General features: G+C 41.5%; 1 protein-coding gene across 1 annotated transcript in view; it reads right to left on the reverse strand.

Moving 5' to 3' along the window:
* Positions 1-557: 557 nt before the first annotated feature.
* COL9A1 (collagen type IX alpha 1 chain) overlaps positions 558-21,132 on the reverse strand; it is a 131,534-nt gene continuing 110,959 nt past the window's right edge. Inside the window, exons 33-38 of the mRNA XM_069974172.1 lie at positions 20,698-20,730; positions 16,978-17,124; positions 16,823-16,877; positions 15,442-15,630; positions 10,035-10,112; positions 558-1,356 (exon numbers count right to left, since the gene is read on the reverse strand). Coding sequence (XP_069830273.1) covers positions 1,160-1,356; positions 10,035-10,112; positions 15,442-15,630; positions 16,823-16,877; positions 16,978-17,124; positions 20,698-20,730 — 699 coding nt within the window. The 3' untranslated portion in view covers positions 558-1,159. The remainder of the gene's footprint in view (positions 1,357-10,034; positions 10,113-15,441; positions 15,631-16,822; positions 16,878-16,977; positions 17,125-20,697; positions 20,731-21,132) is intronic.

Here is a 21,132-nt window from a genome sequence, read left to right on the forward strand (position 1 = left end):
TTTATAAAAAATACATAGAAAATTTTCCAAAGTTCAGTTATCCATGAAATGCACTATTGATCTTCGTAGCCACCCCAAGTCCCCTACAACTACTCGAGAATATGAAAAAAGACTGACAAAAAGCAATCTACCATATGTGTATAATAGATCTCCTAACATTAATTAAAGTTAATGCCATCGCTTTGATACATAACCCCCCGTAGTTTCTATATAGCATTTGATAAATTAAGCATGCCTCTAAACTTTGAATTATCCCATTTGCTGAATAAATGCTGGAAACTGAAAGCCAGATGTCTCCTTGGGGGTCCAGTTCAATTTCCTCATTTAACTTAATTAAAGCATACATTAAAAAAAAATTGCACAGGGTTACGAAACAGTATTTATTTTTCCTTTTCTTTTTTCTTTTTTTCTCAAACAACCAGAGATGCCACATGAAAAATAAATATTCTCATTTATAAAACAATTTTATTTCCGGATATTAAAATCTGCTATTGCTTTCATCACATTCAGGAGCTGATGTCACATATAGGCGGAGTCAGATTAACAAGAGCATCAAATCAATCAAAAACATCACTTTTTCTTTAATTACAAGGCACGTTGAAGGCATACTGGTTGTCGGAGTCACCCATAGCACATTTACAGAGATTTACAGCACATGTTGTGTACTCAGTGTACTACATTTTGGACAGGAACCATATCCTTCCATGGGTATACAGTGAACCAATAGATGAGAGGGTAGTTCCATTCCCTGGTTCCTGGCCGGGGGTCTTTGGTTTGGGGGTCTTACTGCATTCATTTTACATATTTTTGAATCTGATGATGCATTTTATGTAGTCAGTCATGGGCTATAGACAATAACTCGAGGTAAATACAAGGCATTTCTTCATCCATGGAATCACCTGCACACCCTGTAAGTGGCAAATTAAACATGTATTACAATTACTGGTATATATATTTTTCCGAGTTGTTTACGGAGGTCTTCACTGAGTATTTTAAGCACCATCTTTCATTTTCAAATTTCGGCCTTTTTTTCTTTTAAATTATAAACGTCACAGTTTGTTAACGTCTGCGGTCCTGAATCATAAAGAGCCTTGCTTATCATCAATCCAATCTTTGATGTTGGTTGGTAATTTGCAGACAGTAACATGGTATTAGTTGTTCAAGGCCCTTTCATGTTGTCATCTTTAGCAGATTGGGGAGCAGCAATGGCCTGAAGGCTGCATGAGGAAGGATCGCAGTATCCAGCTGGGCCAGGTGGACCTGGTGGTCCTGGAATTCCAGGTTGCCCAGAAATGCCAGGGGGACCTCTTTCTCCATCACGACCTTCTCGCCCATAGCTTGGCTTTCCTGGTTCGCCTGAAAGAAAAAAAATTACGAAACCAAGTTATCTTAGAAATATTTGTAAAAAATTGTGCAAATTATATTCTGCGATGAGTGACATTGTAATTTAATATCATGCTGGGATTTCACTCTTACTCTAAATTTGCTGGATTCCACTAGTACACATATTATACCTGGAGCACCAAATCTCATCTTAACATTTTTTTTATATACAGCATATAGATTAGCCAGGTCTTCAAGTCCAATATTATTACTGGAACTTGTTTTTCATGCACTCTAAAAGCATTTAATGAAAACTTCATTTATAGTGGTTTACTTTTGTTTTCTTTTTCCTTTTTTTTAATATAAATTTGAACACAAGCATTAGGTATTCTCCAGATCTAAAAAGTTCAAATTATCACTGAATGCTAAATCTTTCTAGCAAAAGGTTTGAGCGAGTGTAAAAAGAACATGGTTATAAATGTGGGAATTTGAGATGACACATCAATTTGAGTTTGGAGCTAGATCTCTAGCAGATATATTGCATTTACATTTTAGCTTTCCTTTTCTTTTTTTACCTATTTTATTGTATCGCATTTTCAGCTACGACTCAGGGTATCAAGTTGTCAAAGCTACAGTATTATGGGTGCATTTACATGTGTAGCCCTAGGGCCCTATTACACAAAGTGAATCAGGCCTAATTCGTCCGATTTGAGGAACAAACGGCTGATCGTTTCTTAAGGTCCAGACCTAAGATCATTGGGCATCAGGCGTGCATCGCTACATGTAATCATGACATCCCTGAGGAAGCCGCTAGGTGGCAGAACGCATGGGGTGACTCTTTTCCCATCTGACCCGCTCTTTATACTTTACAGGTCTGCATATGGTGATCTTTTTTATTCTCTTATCTTATGCATATACCATTGTGGTGATGTCATATTTTACAGGGATTCTGCCTAGACAGCTTTGTTAGACTTTCACATTGTACATACAGTCCGGGGGCAGGGTGGTTGGTTATGATCGGGCCATGTAATCTGCTAGGTTACAGGTCATCTGAGCGCTCACAATGAAGGCAGTCATGTGATTGATGGACACATTGAGAGGCATTAGTCTCTTTTTTTTTCTTTTTTTTAACTAGCACTAGTCTAAAAAGCTTCAGGAGACTGGACCTGGATTTCTGGTAAGTTCAGCTTTGTTTTACAGCATGATAACAACAACAAAAATACTGAATGTAAATTGCAATCTACTGTTGATTTATACTTTGAAAGTTATAACGACAGTGACACTTTAACACAAAAATGTACTATTTTTTTTTTTATAATATATAGGCTGTCTGACATCTACAGTATGGCGCCAGTTCCTGACTTGGGCTACACATCGAGACCCTTAGGATAATGTATACAAGCCTCCCAATGAACTCCTCACACTTTACTTGTTGAGGGGGGAAACGCGTTAAGGCGTTTTGTTGGGTGTGAATTGCAACTATGTCATATGTCCTACCGCAATGATCCACACCTCTTTTTTGACGGTCTTGTGTTTTTGGGAAAGGGACAGAATAGGGTAGGTGTACTGCAGGAAGGGATGTCTAGGGCATTGTCCTATGAATCAAGAGCCTTTTAATTTTTGAGGTACAGTATTGAGGATTTAATACTGTGGGACTTTTTTATTCCCTTAGTGTCTGACATTATAGGGCTGAACAGTCCTGAAGACACCAAACTGTAAGTACACACCTATCTATTATCTTATGGTTGCTGTTTGCCCCTTGTGTGGCATGTTTGAATTTTGTTATAGCACCTACTTTTCGTTATGTTTTTAAGTGATTATATTAAAAGTTATATTTTTGAACACCATTTTTCTTGCAGTGATATTTTATGTTTTTTTTATAATATAACCAAACTTTACTGTGCAGTCAAATGGGGACAATAATTTGCTGTGCAGAGCTTAATGGTAGGCCCTGGGTATAATTTTCTCCCGATGGCTTCAAGGTAGACCAATCTGCATGTCAGCATGATCTTGAGACTTCATGAAATTAAAAAAGGACATGCACTGTGTATATATTTTTTTCAATTTCATAATGTCTGCTGGTTATGGTGACCTATAGAGTTGAATATGTATGAAACACATCTTCAGGCTAGGTGACTGCAATCCATAGATAGCTTGTCCAGCTGGTCTTGGAAGGACCAGACAAGTATTTAGTAGTAACATAGCAGTTCAGCTGAGAAGACTCCTTTTTCTCAGCCTGCTAGGATTGCAAACCTGGCTTGGAAGATAAGAAGGTTACTGATTCCATTCAGAGTTTTTTTCATGCAACAAATACCAGCAGGAACCCCAAGAGAGAAAAATAGTATAAAAAGATAATATTGAGATGTTTTTGTGCAAAAAAAAGCACTGCAGATTACTTGAAACTGATTTATGGGATAACCCATTTAAAGTGATATTGTCATTTAAAGATTTCTTGGTGATCTCTCCCTCATTATTGTAGGTAGAAATTATTGGCAGGGCTTCACGGCCTTGGTACCCCATATTCCTGTCTACATCGGAGCTGTAGGTCCCGACCCCCTCTGTGATGTCATCTGAACTTTGGCCCCGCCCCCTCAGTGGCATCATCAAAATTGGGCAGAGCTAGAGGCCTAGGCCCTGCCCCCTCTGATCTGGCAGTCACAGAGGGGTGGGGCCTGTGCCTCTAGGTTGGCCCATTCTGATGACACTGTCGAGACCAAAGCAAAGATAGCATCACAGAGAGGTGGGGCCTACGGCACAGATGTAGGCAGGAATATGGAGCACGACGAGAGAGACCACCAAGAAATCCTTTATACGGTCAGATATGAAATGTCCAGAATATAAGCTTGAGAATGGTGCTGAGAACTCCTGATATAGAAAGGGGGAACAATATCACTTTAAAGGGAACCTGTCACCACGGACGCGGACACAGAGCCTGCCCGACCCTCCGGTGCAGCCCCCGGATACTTACCCTTTCCGGTGAGTCCCGCTCCTGGAGCCAGTCCCAGGACGAAGATATCAGCGCCAGAAGCCGTGCCCACGGGCTTCAGAGATGAGTCCGATGCCCATAGAGAATGATGGCTCCATTCATTCTCTATGGGCATCGGACTCATCTCAGGTGATTTGCATACAGCTCACGCACGGCTTCGGGCGCTGATATCTTCGTCCCGGGACCGGCTCCAGGAGCGGGACTTCCCGGAAAGGGTAAGTATCCGGGGGCTGCACCGGGGGGTCGGGCGGGCTCTGTGCCCGCGTCCCCAGGGACAGGTTCCCTTTAAGTGAACTCAAGTTCACCCATTGGTCAAAAAGTGCAATTCAATTAATGAACTAGAACCATCAATCAATTTTGTATAGTTCAAATCTCATTGTAAATATTAGTATTAACTAATATTTTATTTCATCCTAAAAAAGTATATTTATAGGTTAATACCTCTATAAGAATATTATCTGTTTCACATTTTACAATTTTACATAGACCATATTAAATTTATGTTAGTCTGGAAGGTTTCCTGAAATGCAGCACCAAAATACATAATAATTCTCAATGTTATACATGTTTTTCCTTTTTAATAAAAGAAATAGGAAAGGCATGCTGTCAATGAGAAATATTCACAGTCTCTGGGTTCAGCCAAGGAGGGGAGACATCTTTGCCCTGCTCTTCAGTCAGCTGCCCTTAATGTTATGCTTGCTGATGACTTAAACACTTGTCCACGAGGGAGCAGTATTGATTTGGTGAATCATTCAGGCGTAACCTCATCAGACCTTCGGCCTGGAATTATTATTTTTTTCATACTGTCAAAGATACACATGCTATTCCTTGAGATGATTCGGTCTGTTTAGGGAATGTCTTCAAACTACAAAGCGTAATGGAATCTGAAGTACAAATATTATCTCTTGTTAAATTGTGGTGAATATTAAAGGTGGTTTAGTTTGATATTAAGAATGTCGAAAATTACCATCGCCTTTGGATCTGAAGGTGAAGGAGTCAACTAAATGGAGGAAACTGTGATTCCGGCACTGTATATTAAAAGCTATAGATTTTCCATTACATTTGGAGGTGTACTCTACCTTTCCTATTCTCTGACATGTAAATAATAATTCAGAAAATAAAAATGAAGGCTACATATAATAGAATGCTAAACTGGTACTTATTAAAAAGTAAAAGCAACCCTTAAAGGGTACTCAACTTAAGAAAATGCAACCCTGTTGTTCCTACTAGGGATGGTCCGAACGAACCTGAACTCTCGGCAATGATTCCCGCTGTCTTCCACCTCCGTGCAGCGGGTGGATAAAGCCGGAGGACAGCCTGGAAAACTGGGATACAGCCATAGCCATAGGCTGTATCCCAGTTTTCAAGGAGGTCCTCCGGCTGTATCCACCCTCTCCATGGAGGTGGAAGACAGCGGGAATCATTGCCGAGAGTTCAGGTTCATACGAACTCGAACCTCGGCAGGTTCGGACCATCCCTAGTTCCTACCCATAATCTTAGCTTGTTTGTAATAGGTTTCTATTACATGAATTGGGCCATTTGTCTGCAGCCTATCCTGACTCACACCCTGACACTGCTGAAAATCCTCACTTTCTGGTCTCAAATCCTCTGCCCTTCCCCTCCCTTTTGAGACCAAAGTCCCATGATCTGTCTCTTCTGTTGCCAGGCAAACTGTAACCCCTCATTTGTAACCCCACCCACTACACCAATCAATGAGCACCTGGCCAAAGAGAGCATAAACAACAGAACAGTGACAGCCTCCTGAGCAGCATAGAGAAAAGGAAATACAGTTGTTTCGTCTCTATCTAATATAGATAGATATTGTGTTTACAGTGAAAAGCAGAAGCAGATTAAGCCGGCGATGGAAAGATACTACAAGATGAGGCGGATACTTGGCAGTTGGCTCTGAGGGCCAATGCATGCTGGGAAATAAAGCTAGAAAGCGAAGACATGGCTCAAATTACTCAGGGGGAATTTTTTTAGCTCTTGGGTGGATATTGTTAAAGGGAATCCGTCACCTACCTAAGGTGCTGACAGTGTGCTGTAGCTGGCAGCCCCCAGTAAGCATGGTGCCTTTTTGGTAATTTTCCGTGCAGCGGATTATGTACAATCTTATGTCTCCTACTGTCACAGAGCTGTTGTTTGTGCCACACTTGTCATGCATCCTCCTCCCTCTTCATGAATAATCAATGCTGCCCGGGCTCCTGCTCGCTCAGCTGTAAGATTGCACATCCAGTCCTCTGTAGGCAGGTTATGTCTGAAAGAATCTTTCCTCTGTAATGTGTTGGAGGTGTGGTCTAGGGGTAACTCACCTGTCTAGAGACCTGCCAGCAGTTCATTCTCTGGTTCGAATCCCCTGATGGAAATTAAATAGATGTCTTTTTTTTTCCCTTATTATTGTATCATTTTTAAAGCTATGTTCACACACACAGTATTTTTGCTCAGTATTTTGGTCAGTATTTTGCAACCAAAACCAGATGTGGATTGAAAACACTGAAAGGCTATGTTCACACACCGTAGAAATTGAGATGGATGGCTGTCATTTAATAACAGATAATTACTGTTTCTTGAAAAAAAACTTCCGATATATTTGCCATTAAATCTGCTCAGTTTCAACAGTGTGAGAACATAGCCTTTCTGTGTTCACAATCCACTCCTGATTTTGGTTGCAAAATACTGACCAAAATACTGAGCAAAAATACTGTGTGTGAACATAGCCTTAAAAATTATACAATAAGAGAAAAAAAAGACATCTATTTAATTTCTATCTGGGGATTCGAACCAGAGACTGAACTGCTGGCAGGTCTCTAGACAGGTGAGTTACCCCTAGACCACAGCTCCAACACATTAGGGAGGAGAGATTCTTTCAGAGATAACCTTCCTACAGAGGACTATACTGCAATCTGACAGCTGAGCGAGCAGGAGGCCGGGCAGCATTGATTATTCATGAAGAGGGAGGAGGATGCATGAGAAGTGTGGCACGAACAACAGCTCTGTGACAGTAGGAGACATAAGATTGTACATAATCCACTGCACGGAAAATTACCAAAAAGGCCCCATGCTTACTGGGGGCTGCCAGCTACAGCACACTGTCAGCACCTTAGGTAGGTGACGGATTCCCTTTAAAGTCCCCATGAAATGTGTCAGATCTAGTCCTTGATGTTATCTCAAAACTGAAAGTGATATTGTCAACCCCTTTCCATATCAGGAGTTCTCAGCTCCATTCTAAGGGTGCCTTCACACCTACCGTATCGCAGTAGAAAATCCGCTGCGGATCCGCAGCAGATCCGCAGCGGATTTAACTAAATGAATGAACACAGCACTAAATCCGCACTTACAAATCTGCTGCGGATCCGCAGCGGATTTGACAGTGCGTATTTAATGCTGTGTTCATTCATTTAGTTAAATCTGCTGCGGATCTGCTGCGGATCCGCGGCGGATTTTCTACTGCGATACGGTAGGTGTGAAGGCACCCTTAAGCTTATATTCTGGACATTTAATATCTTACCGTATAAAGCATTTCTTTGTGGTCTCTTCCATCAAAAATACATGTTATTGTTGGTGGACAGTGCAGTATGGGCAGGGTTTCATGGGCGTCATGCCCCATATCCTGCCTACATCTGTGCTGTAGGCCCTGCCCCTCTGGGACATCATAGCCGCCTAGTCTCCATCATAGGAATGGGCCAACCTAGAGGCACAGGTCCTGTCCCTTCTTCCCTAGGCACAATTACATCACAGAGGGGGTCTACGGTGACGATGTAAGTGGGGATATGTGGCATGATGGCTGTAAAGCCCCGCCCATATGGCACTGTTCACCAACAATAACATGCCTTTTTGAGGGGAGAGACCACAAAAAAATCCTTTAATCGGTTAGATATGAAATTTTCAGAATATAAGCCTAAGAATGGTGCTGAGAACTCTTTAAATGGAAATATCACTTTAAATTTTAAGATAACATCAAGGGCTAGATCGGACACATTTCAAGGGGACTTTATCAATATCTAGTTAAATTTATGGCCTTACCATACTAGTGAATGATATAGAAGACCCTAGTCATTATAATCTATTTTCATGGTACATTCTATGCATATATTTCCTGGAATCGCTAAAGACGTAAAATGTAATAAATTAATTCTAGCCTTCAAATTTCATCAGAAATACATCTATGAGGGATATGGAAATCCATTAATTTATAACCGGTATGGAACAGTACTCATCCAGTTACACATCTGTGGTCATGATGAATAGTTCCTATGGCTACCTTCAATCCTGAAGTAAATGCTATGTGTTCATTACATAGTAAATACAAAAATATTCCCAACATTTTTACGTGCGCAATAGCTTTCCCAGCATTCTGTTACCAATCTCTGTGCCGTTTTTCTAATGTTTTCTCAATATGTTATCCAATCTGCATGGCTTGGTTTTAAAGAGGTCTTCCACTCAAACATAACTTTTGATATGTTGCTGCCTATGGTGAGACTAACAATTTCTTCCATTCTTGTTATTATCTATTCAGTCTCCTTCCCCCAGTTCTGAGCTGCTGCTTTCTGCTGAAGACACAAAAATCTGTGTGTGTGTGTGAGCTTTTCTCTTTGTCTCCCCCTTCTCACAGTGAGTTCATTAGCAATTTGACTGCAGATTAATCCTCCCAGCATTACAAAGAAGCTACAGAGTTGCAGATGAAGCCAGTCATGGATTTTTTTACATCAGCTCTCTCAGAAAGGAGGGGGAGGAGGGGGAGAAAGAGGGAAAAGCTCACACACAGATTTTTGTGTCTTTAGCACAAAGCAGCAGCTGAAAACTGGGAGACGGAGACTAAATAGATAATGACAAGTATGGAATGAATTCTTAGGACCCTATTACATCAACAGATTTTCTGAGAGATTTGTTTAAGTCAAAGCCAGGAATGGATTTGAAAAGAGAAGAAATCTCAGTCTTTCCTTTATGTCTGTTCTCTGATTAAAGTCTGTTCCTGGCTTTGGCTCAAAAAAATAAGATAATCTGCTGGTGTAATAGGGTACTATTACACGGAACAATAAATGGCTGAATCGGCCCTATTGTTCCGTGTAATAAAGACAACGATCAGCCTGTGATCATTGTCATTGGCTGATTGTTGCTATAGCTTCTGACCTATAATTGTCGGTCACCGACGGCGCACCGCTATGTGTAATAGCGGTGCGCGGCTGACGATTTGCAAAAGACGTACATTACCTATCCATGGTCCAGGGCTCCTCCTGCTCCTCTTCTCCCCGGCTCCCATGCGCTGCAGCTCCAGAGCGGCCTGTCTTAGCTGACAGGCCGCTCAGCCAATCACATGCTGAGACCACCGCGGCCAGTAATTGGCTGAGCGGCCTGACAGCTAAGACAGGCTGCTCTGGAGCTGGAGCGCGGAGCAGGAGGAGCCTGGACCCGGGATAGGTAATGTATTCCAGTTTAGCAAGGGCTGCAAGGACATCGGTAATGATGTCCATGCAGTCCTTGTTAAATGATTATTGAGCCGTGTAATAGGCCCTGTAAACGAGCGCCGATCTAGCAGATCGGCGCTTGTTTACTGTCATTATCGGGCCCCCATCGGCCTGTGTAATAGTACCCTTAGTCTCACCATGGATAGCAACATATTAAAAGTTATGTTTGAGTGGAATACCCCTTTAATGTCTCCATGTATTATTCAAAATATTGTCATGTATTAGCCATCAGCAACAATATGCAGCATATTATTTCATACCTATAAGTCCTTGTATTCCTGGGAATCCTTTTGGACCTCTTCCTGGTAATCCTCTTTCTCCTCTTTCACCAGAATCACCTAAACACAGATGGTAACATTTAATAGATTGTACGGCGGAGCAGTGTACTTTATACGTTCCCTATATAACAGGAAGAAATGGTGCAGCAATTTTTTTCCCCCTTTTTGCCACACTATTAAAAGCGCTCTGTATTTCATCCACACAATAGCTTGCACTGCATGACTCTTCCCTGGAGATCTGGAATTATGAATCATATGCTATTTATGCAATTATGCAAAGCAGCCATGAAAGCAGCGGCGGAATATAAATATGAAAAATTAGATTCTCCTTCCATACAATAAATATAGCAGAGGTTAAAATACAAATTAAGAATCATGTTGAAAAGGAAATATATTCTGATCCTCTTCATCCTTCAGCTTTGTAAATAGCCTAACAACAAATATTCACTCTTTTTCTTGCTGCCTGATAAATGGAAATGGGATTCTGATGATGTATTGACACTTTAAGATGGTGTTTGGAAGTGTCAAATAGCAATGAGATCAAACATTTTAAGCTTTTGTTTCAATGTCTGATGCTGTCTGCAAAATGACAGCGTAACGCCTATATGACTTCCCGGTAAAGCTGACACATTGGGGGAGATTTATCAAACCGATGTAAAGTGAAACTGGCTCAGTTGCCCCTAGCAACCAATCAGATTCCACCTTTCATTCCTCACAGACTCTTTGGAAAATGGAAGGTGGAATCTGATTGGTTGCTAGGGGCAACTGGGCCAGTTTCATTTTACACCATGTTTGATAAATCTACCTCATAGTATTTAGTTGCTCTGTTAATACACTATAGCATGTATATTAGGATGACTTGACATTTGCAATAGAGTATCGGCAAGTTCTGCTATACCTGTATTCTCTAGTGTGTTATGACTAGAGATGAGCGAACTTAGGGTATGTCCACACTACGGAAATCACGCAAATAATTAGATTCCGTCATTCGTCCCATGGACACACACCCCGCGCTCCCGCTTGAAGTTCCGCCGGTCCCATAGACTCCATCCGATGCTCGGGAGGTTTCTGCCATCTGCCCAAAGAATTAACCTTTTCATTCTTTGAGCGGCCTGCGGAATCTGCCTGACCATAGAATAAAGTCTATGGGACGGGAAGAGAGTGAGGCGGGAATGTGTGGGGACAGATGGCGTAATCCGCGGCAAGTTATCCATGTGTGTCCGTATCCTCACAGTAAGTTTGGGTTTGTTTGATCCAAGTTGCTCTACATTTTAGTCCCGGTGGTTGGAGAAGCTGGATGCAGCTCTGGATAACATGGATACAGGCTATAGCCTATGGATGTATCCATGTTTTCCAGAACTCCCTAGGGCTGCATCCATATTCTCCAGACACAAGGAACCGAATGACGAGAGTTCGGACAACCCAAACATAGGATATGTTCACACTGAATAAATCAGGCGGAATTCTGCGGCAGAACTTTCCGCCGCAGAATCCCGCCTCCCTCAGTGTGTCATAGCCTGTGAATGGGAGAGCTAGCACACCTCCACCGCCGCCGCTCTCCGCTAAAAGAATTGACAAGTCAATTTTCTGAGCAGGGAGCGGCCGCAGCGGAGGTGCACAAACTCTCCCATAGACAGACTATGCTATACTGAGGGAGGCGAGATTCTGCCTGATTCACATACCCTTACTGTAAGCAGCCATCTTGTTTTTATTTTGTTTTTTTTTGCATTATAGCATAGAAGATACTAATAAATGATTTTTACTGAGCCATTTTCTTTATTTAAATCCACTCATAAGGTCTGATGTTTTGCCAGTGGTGTTTTTATCAATCATGCTTGATAAATATATATATATATATATTAGTGATGAGTGAATAGTGAAATATTTGAATGTTCGATATTCGTACAAATATCTCCCGAATATTGGAATATTCGATCGAATATTCGATCCCATTAAAGTCTATGGGAACAAGTATTCGATTATTGAAAAACATCTATTCGACCACTTGGAGGTAAAAACCGGAAGCTGGGGGATTTGAACACTTATCGAATATTTATTGAATATTCGGCGAACTATTTGATAATATTCGATAGATTGAATACCTTACTATTCGATCGAACAGTATTCGCTCATCACTAATATTTATATACTAGTAACTAGCGTTGAGCTGATCTATTAAAATGTTCGAGTTTGGCAACTGGAACGCTCGGCATTTGATTACCCGTGGCTGCAGAAATTGGATGCCGCCCTGGAGCTCTCAGGAAAACATGGACATGACCATAGGTTGTATCCATGTTTTCCTGGCAGCCCTAGGGCAGCATCCAATGTCTGCAGCCACAGGTAATCAAATGCTGAGCGTTCCAGTTGCCAAACTCGAACATTTTGACAGATCAGCTCAACACTACTAATAACTTGCACTTGGGCTGTTACACCTCTGGGGAATCGAACATCGTAAAAGAAGGAAACACATAGAGAAGTCAGGGGCATCTAGGGTATATCGGGGTAAGATTGTAGTGTAGGGCTGTTCTTTTCAGGCCTATTGCCCCTATTCCATAACAAATATAGAGGGACAACATCTTCCCTGTGTGCTAATATTTTGGACCATATGTGTAGAGATAGTCAGGTGGGTAGTGGGTACCATACATCTGAGCCAAAAACAGATCCATTCAATTTTTTGTTTTAAATGGACATTTTTGTTTCATTTGTTCTCTTAATAGCCTATGGGGCTTCTAACATATTGAAAATGTAATTTTCTAAAAATGATTCCCTACCCCAGAAAAACACATCTAAGGCATTGGCCACTGGATGTTTCCCTTCCCTGCTATCTGCTGTCCATTGTCTGTTTTTAGGACAGTGATATGTCAAAGGTTTATTTCAATGACAGTGCCAATTTAAAATAACAGAAAAAAGGCAATTCTTAAAGGGGTAGTCCCATCTCAACTCATATAGGTGAACTTGTGGGGCTTATTAGGCTACATATCTTTTCAAATATATTTATTTACCAAAAGAGCCTTTTTATCCTGATATGTCTGTGCTTTCCCTTCATAAGATGCATAGAGATATAGGGAGACATTCATGAAGTTTACAGCAGGGGCGTACGGCAGAGAGAAGGTGCAGATCCCCCGCTCACCTGATGGGGCTCAGGGGAAGGAGGCGTGGCCTCTGCTTGCAGGCGTAAATCATGATCCAAATCTACACCTGCTGGTACACCAGTCGCAAGTTCTGGCACCTGGCCGGTCGGATTCACTTAGATGCATGCATGAATTCAGCTGTGGAAAAGGGGGTGGGGCCTAATTTAAGAACGGCAGTCTTGATAAATTTCCCAACAGTATATATGGAATGTATACTATACATTTTTTCTGTGTTTCAGATGGGGAAGTGGCTGCCTCTACTTGGTCGTGCACTCCACCTATCCCACCCAGGTGGTGTAATTACTTTTGCAAGTATAAGACAGATCTTGCATGCCCAGAGCATAGGCGTATTATACGCCATGGAGAGGCCATAGTACAGTGTAGGGTCTGCCCCGAGCATGGGGCCACCTTATCGTGGTGGGGTGGTTTACACTTTTTGCAAATGGTAAACGAGCCTCATTATTTTTGTGGGAATTATTTTTAGCAGTTGAGGGGGGGGGCTGCTTTTAACTATTTTCTTGTCTGTAGTGGGTCTGTACCTTGCCATTGCAGTGAGCTGTTGCATTTTTGTGTGTTTTTGTGGTTTGCAATTAAGCTTCATTTACTTCAATGGCAGGGGCGTAGCTAGGATTCATGGGGCCCAATAGCAAAAAAAAACTGTATGGGGCCCCCCTCCCCTACATACTAATAAATTATATATATATATATATATATATATATATATATATATATATATATATATATACATAAATACACATACTGTGGCCAAAAAAAATTATCTTGTGGCCAGAGGCAGAATCCTATGGTTATATACATAGGTGCAGGAGCAAACTACCTTTTGCTTAACCCTTTGTTTACTGCAGTGTGTAAGTGACCCAGTGTTCTCTTACATGCTGCAACACAAAAATTGGTTAATACAGAAGACAATTAGTTCTCTCCTTCTACTCCTGCACTGATAACCCCTGACCTCTGCAGGAACTCAGAGAACAGAGGTCAGATGTTATCAGAGTAGTCAGGCAGAGAACAATGGGTCACTTACACACTGCAGTAAATAAGGGGTTAAGCAAAAGAACACAGGAGGCTCTTCTCTTCCCTGGGCCCCCTCCCTCCACGGGCCCCATAGCAGCCGCCTTCCCTGCCTCTATGGTAGCTACGCCACTGTTCAATGGAACTGAGTTTCAAACTCCAACCAATCTGGAGACGAGTGGTGCAAAGGTGGCCATAATATGAGACTACCCCTTTATTGACACATAAGCAGGTTACAGACATACTCCCAGCAGAAAGCAGACAAGTAACAATGCCATACGGGGAGAGGATGTACAGGTGCAAAATACTGATGGACGGCCACACTCACATCTACTATTCATGAGGGAAGTGGCTGCTTAGTATTATACGTGCAAAACTCTATAAGAATAGGTCCATTTTGCAGCTCTTGTGCTTATACCAGTAGTACACTGAGCTCAGTGCCACAATTATAAGTAAACAATTGCATTAATAAGGCAACACTCTTACAGCTGAATGAGATTTCCCAGATACAAACTACCATGCAAATTGCCAAGTCCAGTTGCACAGGTAATAGCTTCTAAAAAAAAAAAAAAAATCGTTCTAGCAACTGCTTGTGATGCCCTTGGCAGATTGTCAATGTTACTTAGCAACAGGTGCATTGTAATAATCATCCGAGATATTTAACACAGACGTAGCGCCTGCATTTTCAAGTAGCGATAGAGAAACCCCCAGGAAATGCAGTTAAACAGCTAATAAATAACCTTGCTGAAATTAACAATATGTGTTAAAGAGCTTTGTTTCAAATGTGTGTTTATTTCTTGACTAACCTTGGGGGAAAAAAACGTCTATTCTATAATGACACGGTACTTCCATCAGTCATAGCATAGTCATTGCCACTGACAGAGGTAGTACCTATGTAGAGATGGTGCTAATATCAGTCAGACTCCTCCACTAGAAATAATTAAAAGCATCCGAGCGCACAAATTACACTTCTATAATGCTGCTAGACACGTTTTGTTTTTTTTCCCCTTCTTTGCTCGACATTTCTTTGTCACTTAGCTCAGGCGGAGAGAGATAAGAAGAAAACGCCTTTGTAATGTCCAGATGGTTTTGTGTTATTATGATTATTACATCCTTTTTTGTCAATTTAGCTGAGGCATAAAATAGGGATTTATGGGCTAGCTACAAAGATGTATACATATCTGTGCATGTGAAAAGATTGATTATGGTTGATCGGTAATATCATTTCTTACCTTTTGGACCTTTAATACCGACTTCCCCTGGAGGACCTTTTAGCCCGGGAAGGCCTCTTGCTCCAATATGTCCAGGAACACCATTATCTCCCGGTGGTCCTGGGGGTCCTGGTGGACCCGGTCGCCCTGGTAGACCGACTGCTCCAGATTCTGGCCTTCGTAAACTGGCTGCTAGGTTTGCTAACTGTTCTGTGAAGCAAAGACATAAAGCACAGAAATGTTAGACAATAATTTATTTTGCATATTTAGGTTATGTTCACACAACATACTATTTTTAAAAGAAAGGACGTTGGTTTCCATTAAAACAATGGCCGCTCTTTTCATTCTGCAATAAAATGCATTGGAGTGAATGGACTCAAGTGTGACACATGGTAGGTGAACAAAATTTGCTTTGGGGTCCAGAGGCTTAAAGACATAATACATGGTGAAGTTAAAGGAGAAGTCTGGCGACAATTTTAATTACTGTATTGTATTGTCCCCCAAAAGTTATACAAATCACCAATATACACTTAATACAGGAAATGCTTATTAAGTGCTTCTTTTCTCTGCACTTACTACTGCATCAAGGCTTCACTTCCTAGATAACATGGTAATTTCACTTCCTGGATGAAATGGTGATGTCACGACCCGACTCCCAGAGCTGTGTGGGCTGTGGCTGCTGGAGAGGATGATGGCAGGGGGAAACTGAGGGACACAGGGCACTGAAAGGACACTGAGCATCCCTCTGCCATCATCCTCTCCAGCAGCCACAGCCCGCACAGCTCTGGGAGTCGGGTCGTGACATCACTATTTTATCCAGGAAGTGACATCACCATGTTATCCAGGAAGTGGCATCACCATGTTATTCAGGAAGTGACATCACCATGTTATCCAGGAAGTGACATCACCATTTTATCCAGGAAGTGACATCAACATTTTATCCAGGAAGTGACATCACCATGGTATCCAGGAAGTGACATCACCATGTTATCCAGGAAGTGAAGCCTTGATGCAGTAGTAACTTCAGTGAAAAAGCACTTTATAAGCATTTCCCGTAATAAGTGTATATTGGGGATTTGTATAACTTTTGGGGGACAATACAATCCCTTAATAAAAATATGTCCACTCATGTCCACTCTCCACTCTGATTTAAAAAAAAAAATCATATTTATAATAGGCTCCTATGGAGCTCGACTTTTTTTTTTTTTTTTTACTCAGAGCAGGGAGAAAAGTTCTGCAGCTGCAGTTCTCAGTCCGATCAAAACTTTTGACATGTCTCTATGACATGTCAAAAGTTTTTTGTAACGACAGTGACACTTTAAATGTGGATGAAAAAGTGTGTATAAAGAATGTGTACAGCATAGCGAGGGTGTGTCTGGTTTGCCAGTAAGACTTATCATACCTTGTAAAACTCTCATGCAGACCTGCTTAATGTGCTGATCTGTTGGTTCTCTACCCTATAAATTGAGGGAAATAAAAAGTTACATGTAATAAAAACAGGAAGATCCAAAAACTCCACATAAAGAGGTGTAATAAATAGCACAAATATTAACTTACTGCGGGGCCCTGACTTCCTGGTAACCCAGGTGCACCTTGCTCGCCTTGCATACCACGAGGACCAGGAGAACCTTGAGGACCTTCTACACCTGGTACACCACGTCCTCCTTCTGGCCCACGATTACCAGGCTCTCCAGGACTTCCAGTCTAGGCATAAAGTTAGATTCAATTTGTACAGATTAAGGCCATGTTCCCACTTCGTAAAACACCGGCTGTTCTGTGACCCGGCCGTGTTTGTAAAGATCATACCGGACGGTACTGAAGTACCACCAGGACCCCCACCTATCACAATAAAAGGTGATCCCTTGCCCGCCCAGTGTGCATGAAGCAGCAGTCATACATGCACCCTGCTGCTCCATTCATCAATTGTGGGTCAGATACCAGATCACAAGCAGCGTGGCTGGTAAGTATAGACTGCTGCTTGTGATCTGGAAACTGACAGCACAGATATATACATATCCCAGAACCCAATTTATACATATCTCTGCTGCCAGTTTCCAAGGCTGCATGAACAATACAAGAATTGTTCATGCAGCCCATCTGCTCGATTTCTCATGCTGTGTAGAGGCACCGCAAACGAACCACTGATCTGCGCTGATTTTCGGCCCCAGCGGCCAAGAATTCTCTATGTCTAAAAAGACCCTTGGCCTAATGGAGTGTTCACACAGACAGATTATCGGACAGAATTTTGAAGCCTAAGGGTATGTGCACAAGGAATTTGCAAAAAAATTCTGCCCATAAAAAATGAACATTGTGATTTTATATTGTGTTTAATGGGCTTTCCGCTCAATCGTTCACATGGCGGAATTGCCGACTAGAAAATTCTGTTGCAGATCCGCGTTCCACCCAAAGAATTGACATGTCAACTTTTTGAGGGAAATCCAATAGAGGAATCCTATAGAAGCTAATGGGGCTTAAATTCTGCTTGAATTCTGCTCCTATTCTGCCAGCATTGAATAGGCAAGGAATTTCAAGCATAAATCCATACAGCTTTCTCAGTGTGAACATACCCAAAGACAGGAATAAACTATAAGCAGAGAACAGCATAGAGGCGTAGCTACCATAGAGGCAGGGTAGGCAGTTGCTATGGGGCTCATGCAGGAGGGGGGCCTGGGGGAGAAGGTAGGAGCAAGTGTCCTTCTGCTTAACCCCTTATGTACTGCAGTGAGTAAGTGACCCGATTTTTATTTACATGCTGCAACACAAAAAAGGTTTAATGGCCCTATTCCACGGAACGATTATCGTTCGTTTTCGGACGATAACGACCGCTACGGACGATAATCGTTCCGTGGAATAAAGTGCAACGATCAGCCGACATCGTTCATGTCGGCTGATCGTTGCAGTCGCTTGTTTTTCAACATGTTGAAAAACAAGCGACTGATATAGCAGCGATCTGCTGCCATCGCTCCGTTGAATAGGAGCATCGGCAGCAGACGCTGCTATATCCTATGGGCTGCCCGGACGATCAGCAATCAGGAATAGGGCCATAACAAGCAGAAGACAAAGAGATCTCCTCTGATAACCTCTGAACTCTGTTCTCCAGCTATGCCCTGAAGTAGAAAAATGTGCATAGCTCTGTGCAGAGATCAGGGGTTATCAGTGCACCAGCAGTAAGGCAGATATCTCCTTGTCTTCTGAACATTGGGTCACTTACACACTGCAGTACATAAGGGGTTAAGCAGAAGGTAGTCTGCTCCTGCACCTATGTATTTAACAATAAGGCTCCTTATAGGTAAAAACAGTGGACTGACAGAGCAAGCAGCCATTGGCTCTCTGCTCTGGCAGTCACTCTTGTGGCTGCAGCCAGGATTCTGCCCCTGGCTACAAGAGATTTTATTATTTGGCCACATCACAGAGCATAAACATATATATATATATATATATATATATATATATATATATATATATGCGCAGTGCTTTGTGTTGTGCATAGGGAAGGGGGGTCCCTTATAATATTTTGCTATGGGGCCCTGTGAATCCTAGCTGCGCCCCTGGAGAACAGGTCATAAAAGAAAGACCGATATTTCTCCGCTTTTTAAATCCATATCTGGCTTTGGCTTCAAAAAGCAGATCATCTGTCTGTGTAAACACACCACAAATTTTGATTTACCAGAGCAATTCGGGTAATGAAATAATAAATATAATTTACAATATGTGACCACATTGGAATGGTGTATCTAAGGGGTTCTAGAATGACGATATCATCTAGTACAGAGGATGTAAAACATTCCTTCTGCAAAATCATAAACTCAATAATAATAATGGTGATAATAACAGCAACAAAAACAATTTCATCCAACCACAGATTCTATATGCTACGCCTAATGGACTGAATGCTTACTCTACATATTTTAATACAATCAAATAGTAAAGAAGTGTTGGATTTTGGTTCCATTTAAAACATAAGATTCCGATGACATCAGCCTGCTAATTACTATGGTGCGTAAAATGTCAGAGGATACATTATGCCACAAACAGATGGAGCTCCCGGAATATTAAGCAGGCCATAAAAATGATATCTTCAAGATCCTATAATAAAATCTGTTCAAATATTTTATGACAGAACAAGATCAACTCGTTTCGGGAAAAATGCATATTCATTAAATGAAAACCTATATTTCATGGATTAAATTAAATCTATATTGCATGTATGGTGGCCCCTACAAATCTCATATTCATTTGAGTACGGAGGTGACGGAGGCAGCCGAGGGCAGCACTCAGCTACTTTGTCACTTCCATTTGGTTTGAATGAAAAGGTTACTGCGCATGTTCCACCACTGCTCTCAGAGTAGGGACCCATTCAAGTAATTATGGGGGTTCTTGCAGTGAGGCCATATGTCATCTATCCCATAAATAGATGTGATTGGTGGGAAAACATCTTTAAAAACCATTAACCATTGGCATATCAAGTGTGTAGAGCACCTAAAAAGTTTTGAAATGATCATCGGTTGATCGTTGGTTTAGTTTTGGACCTAAAATCGTTGGCGCAGACCACACATCGCTACGTCTAATAGCAATGCGCAGCCGACCGCTAACTAGTGCCCAAACACCTGATACCTTACCTCTCAGCGCTCCCGGACTTCTCTCCTGCTCCCGGCGGCTGCAGTGTCTAAACTGCCTGTCAACTGACAGCGGTCCCAGTGTGTAATTGGCTGAGCAGCCTGTCAGACACTGCAGCCGCCGGGACCGGGAAGCTGCAGTGCACAGGAGAGAAGACCAAGAGCACTAAGCATTTACCGCCCAACTATCGGGCCGTCTAATAGGTCCAGTAAATGAGCACCGATCTAGCAGAACAGCGCTTGATTACTAAAATGATCGGGCCGTAGTTGGCCCGAGAAATAGGACCCTTAATTACCATGTTTACTTTGTCACAATAACAACTGTTAGGCTGCTGTATTATATCATAGTGAATATTTGTTCATTTTTTGGCTCTGCACAGCCACCAATGTGTCCTTTTTTTCTATACGGCTGGGTTCACACTATATTTTTGCAATCCCTTTTTTTTTATCCGTTTTTGCAAAAAGTGGATGAAAAAAACAGATGCATCTGTATGCATCCGTCTTGATCCATTTTTCTATTGACTTATATTATGTAAAAAAAAAAACTGATCTGCATCTTTTTTTTTTACGCACACAAAAGCATATCTGACTTTAGTGCAAAAACGCAGTGTGAACCAAGTCTTACTCTTTCAATAAAAACACCTAATGCAAAATTACTCACCGATCCCTTTGCGCCTTCATTTCCAATGTCACCCTAAATAAATAAAAAATGTAAAAAAAAAAACGTAAAAAAGACAGTAAGTAAATTATGATCATAAATAATAATCATAACTAATGATCATAAATTAACTGAGAAATGTAGTAAGGCTGGAAATAATAGGTCACATAGACGTATTATAGATATATAGACTGAAAAACAGACTTTGTTTTCATAGGAAAACTCTTATTACATATGAGACTGCTACTGCAGTTGTTCACCCAAATTTTCTTTCTTTCAAATAAACTGGTGCCAGAAATTTGTAATTTACTTATATTTAAAAAAAAATCTTCCAGTCTTCCAGTACTTATCAGCTACTTTATGTCTTGCTGGAAGTGGTGTATTCTTTCCAGTCTGCAGAGCAGGAGAAGTTTTCTATCCGGATTTGCTATTGCTCTG

Source organism: Dendropsophus ebraccatus, chromosome 6 (assembly GCF_027789765.1).
Source record: "Dendropsophus ebraccatus isolate aDenEbr1 chromosome 6, aDenEbr1.pat, whole genome shotgun sequence".
Taxonomy (NCBI): Eukaryota; Metazoa; Chordata; class Amphibia; order Anura; family Hylidae; genus Dendropsophus; species Dendropsophus ebraccatus.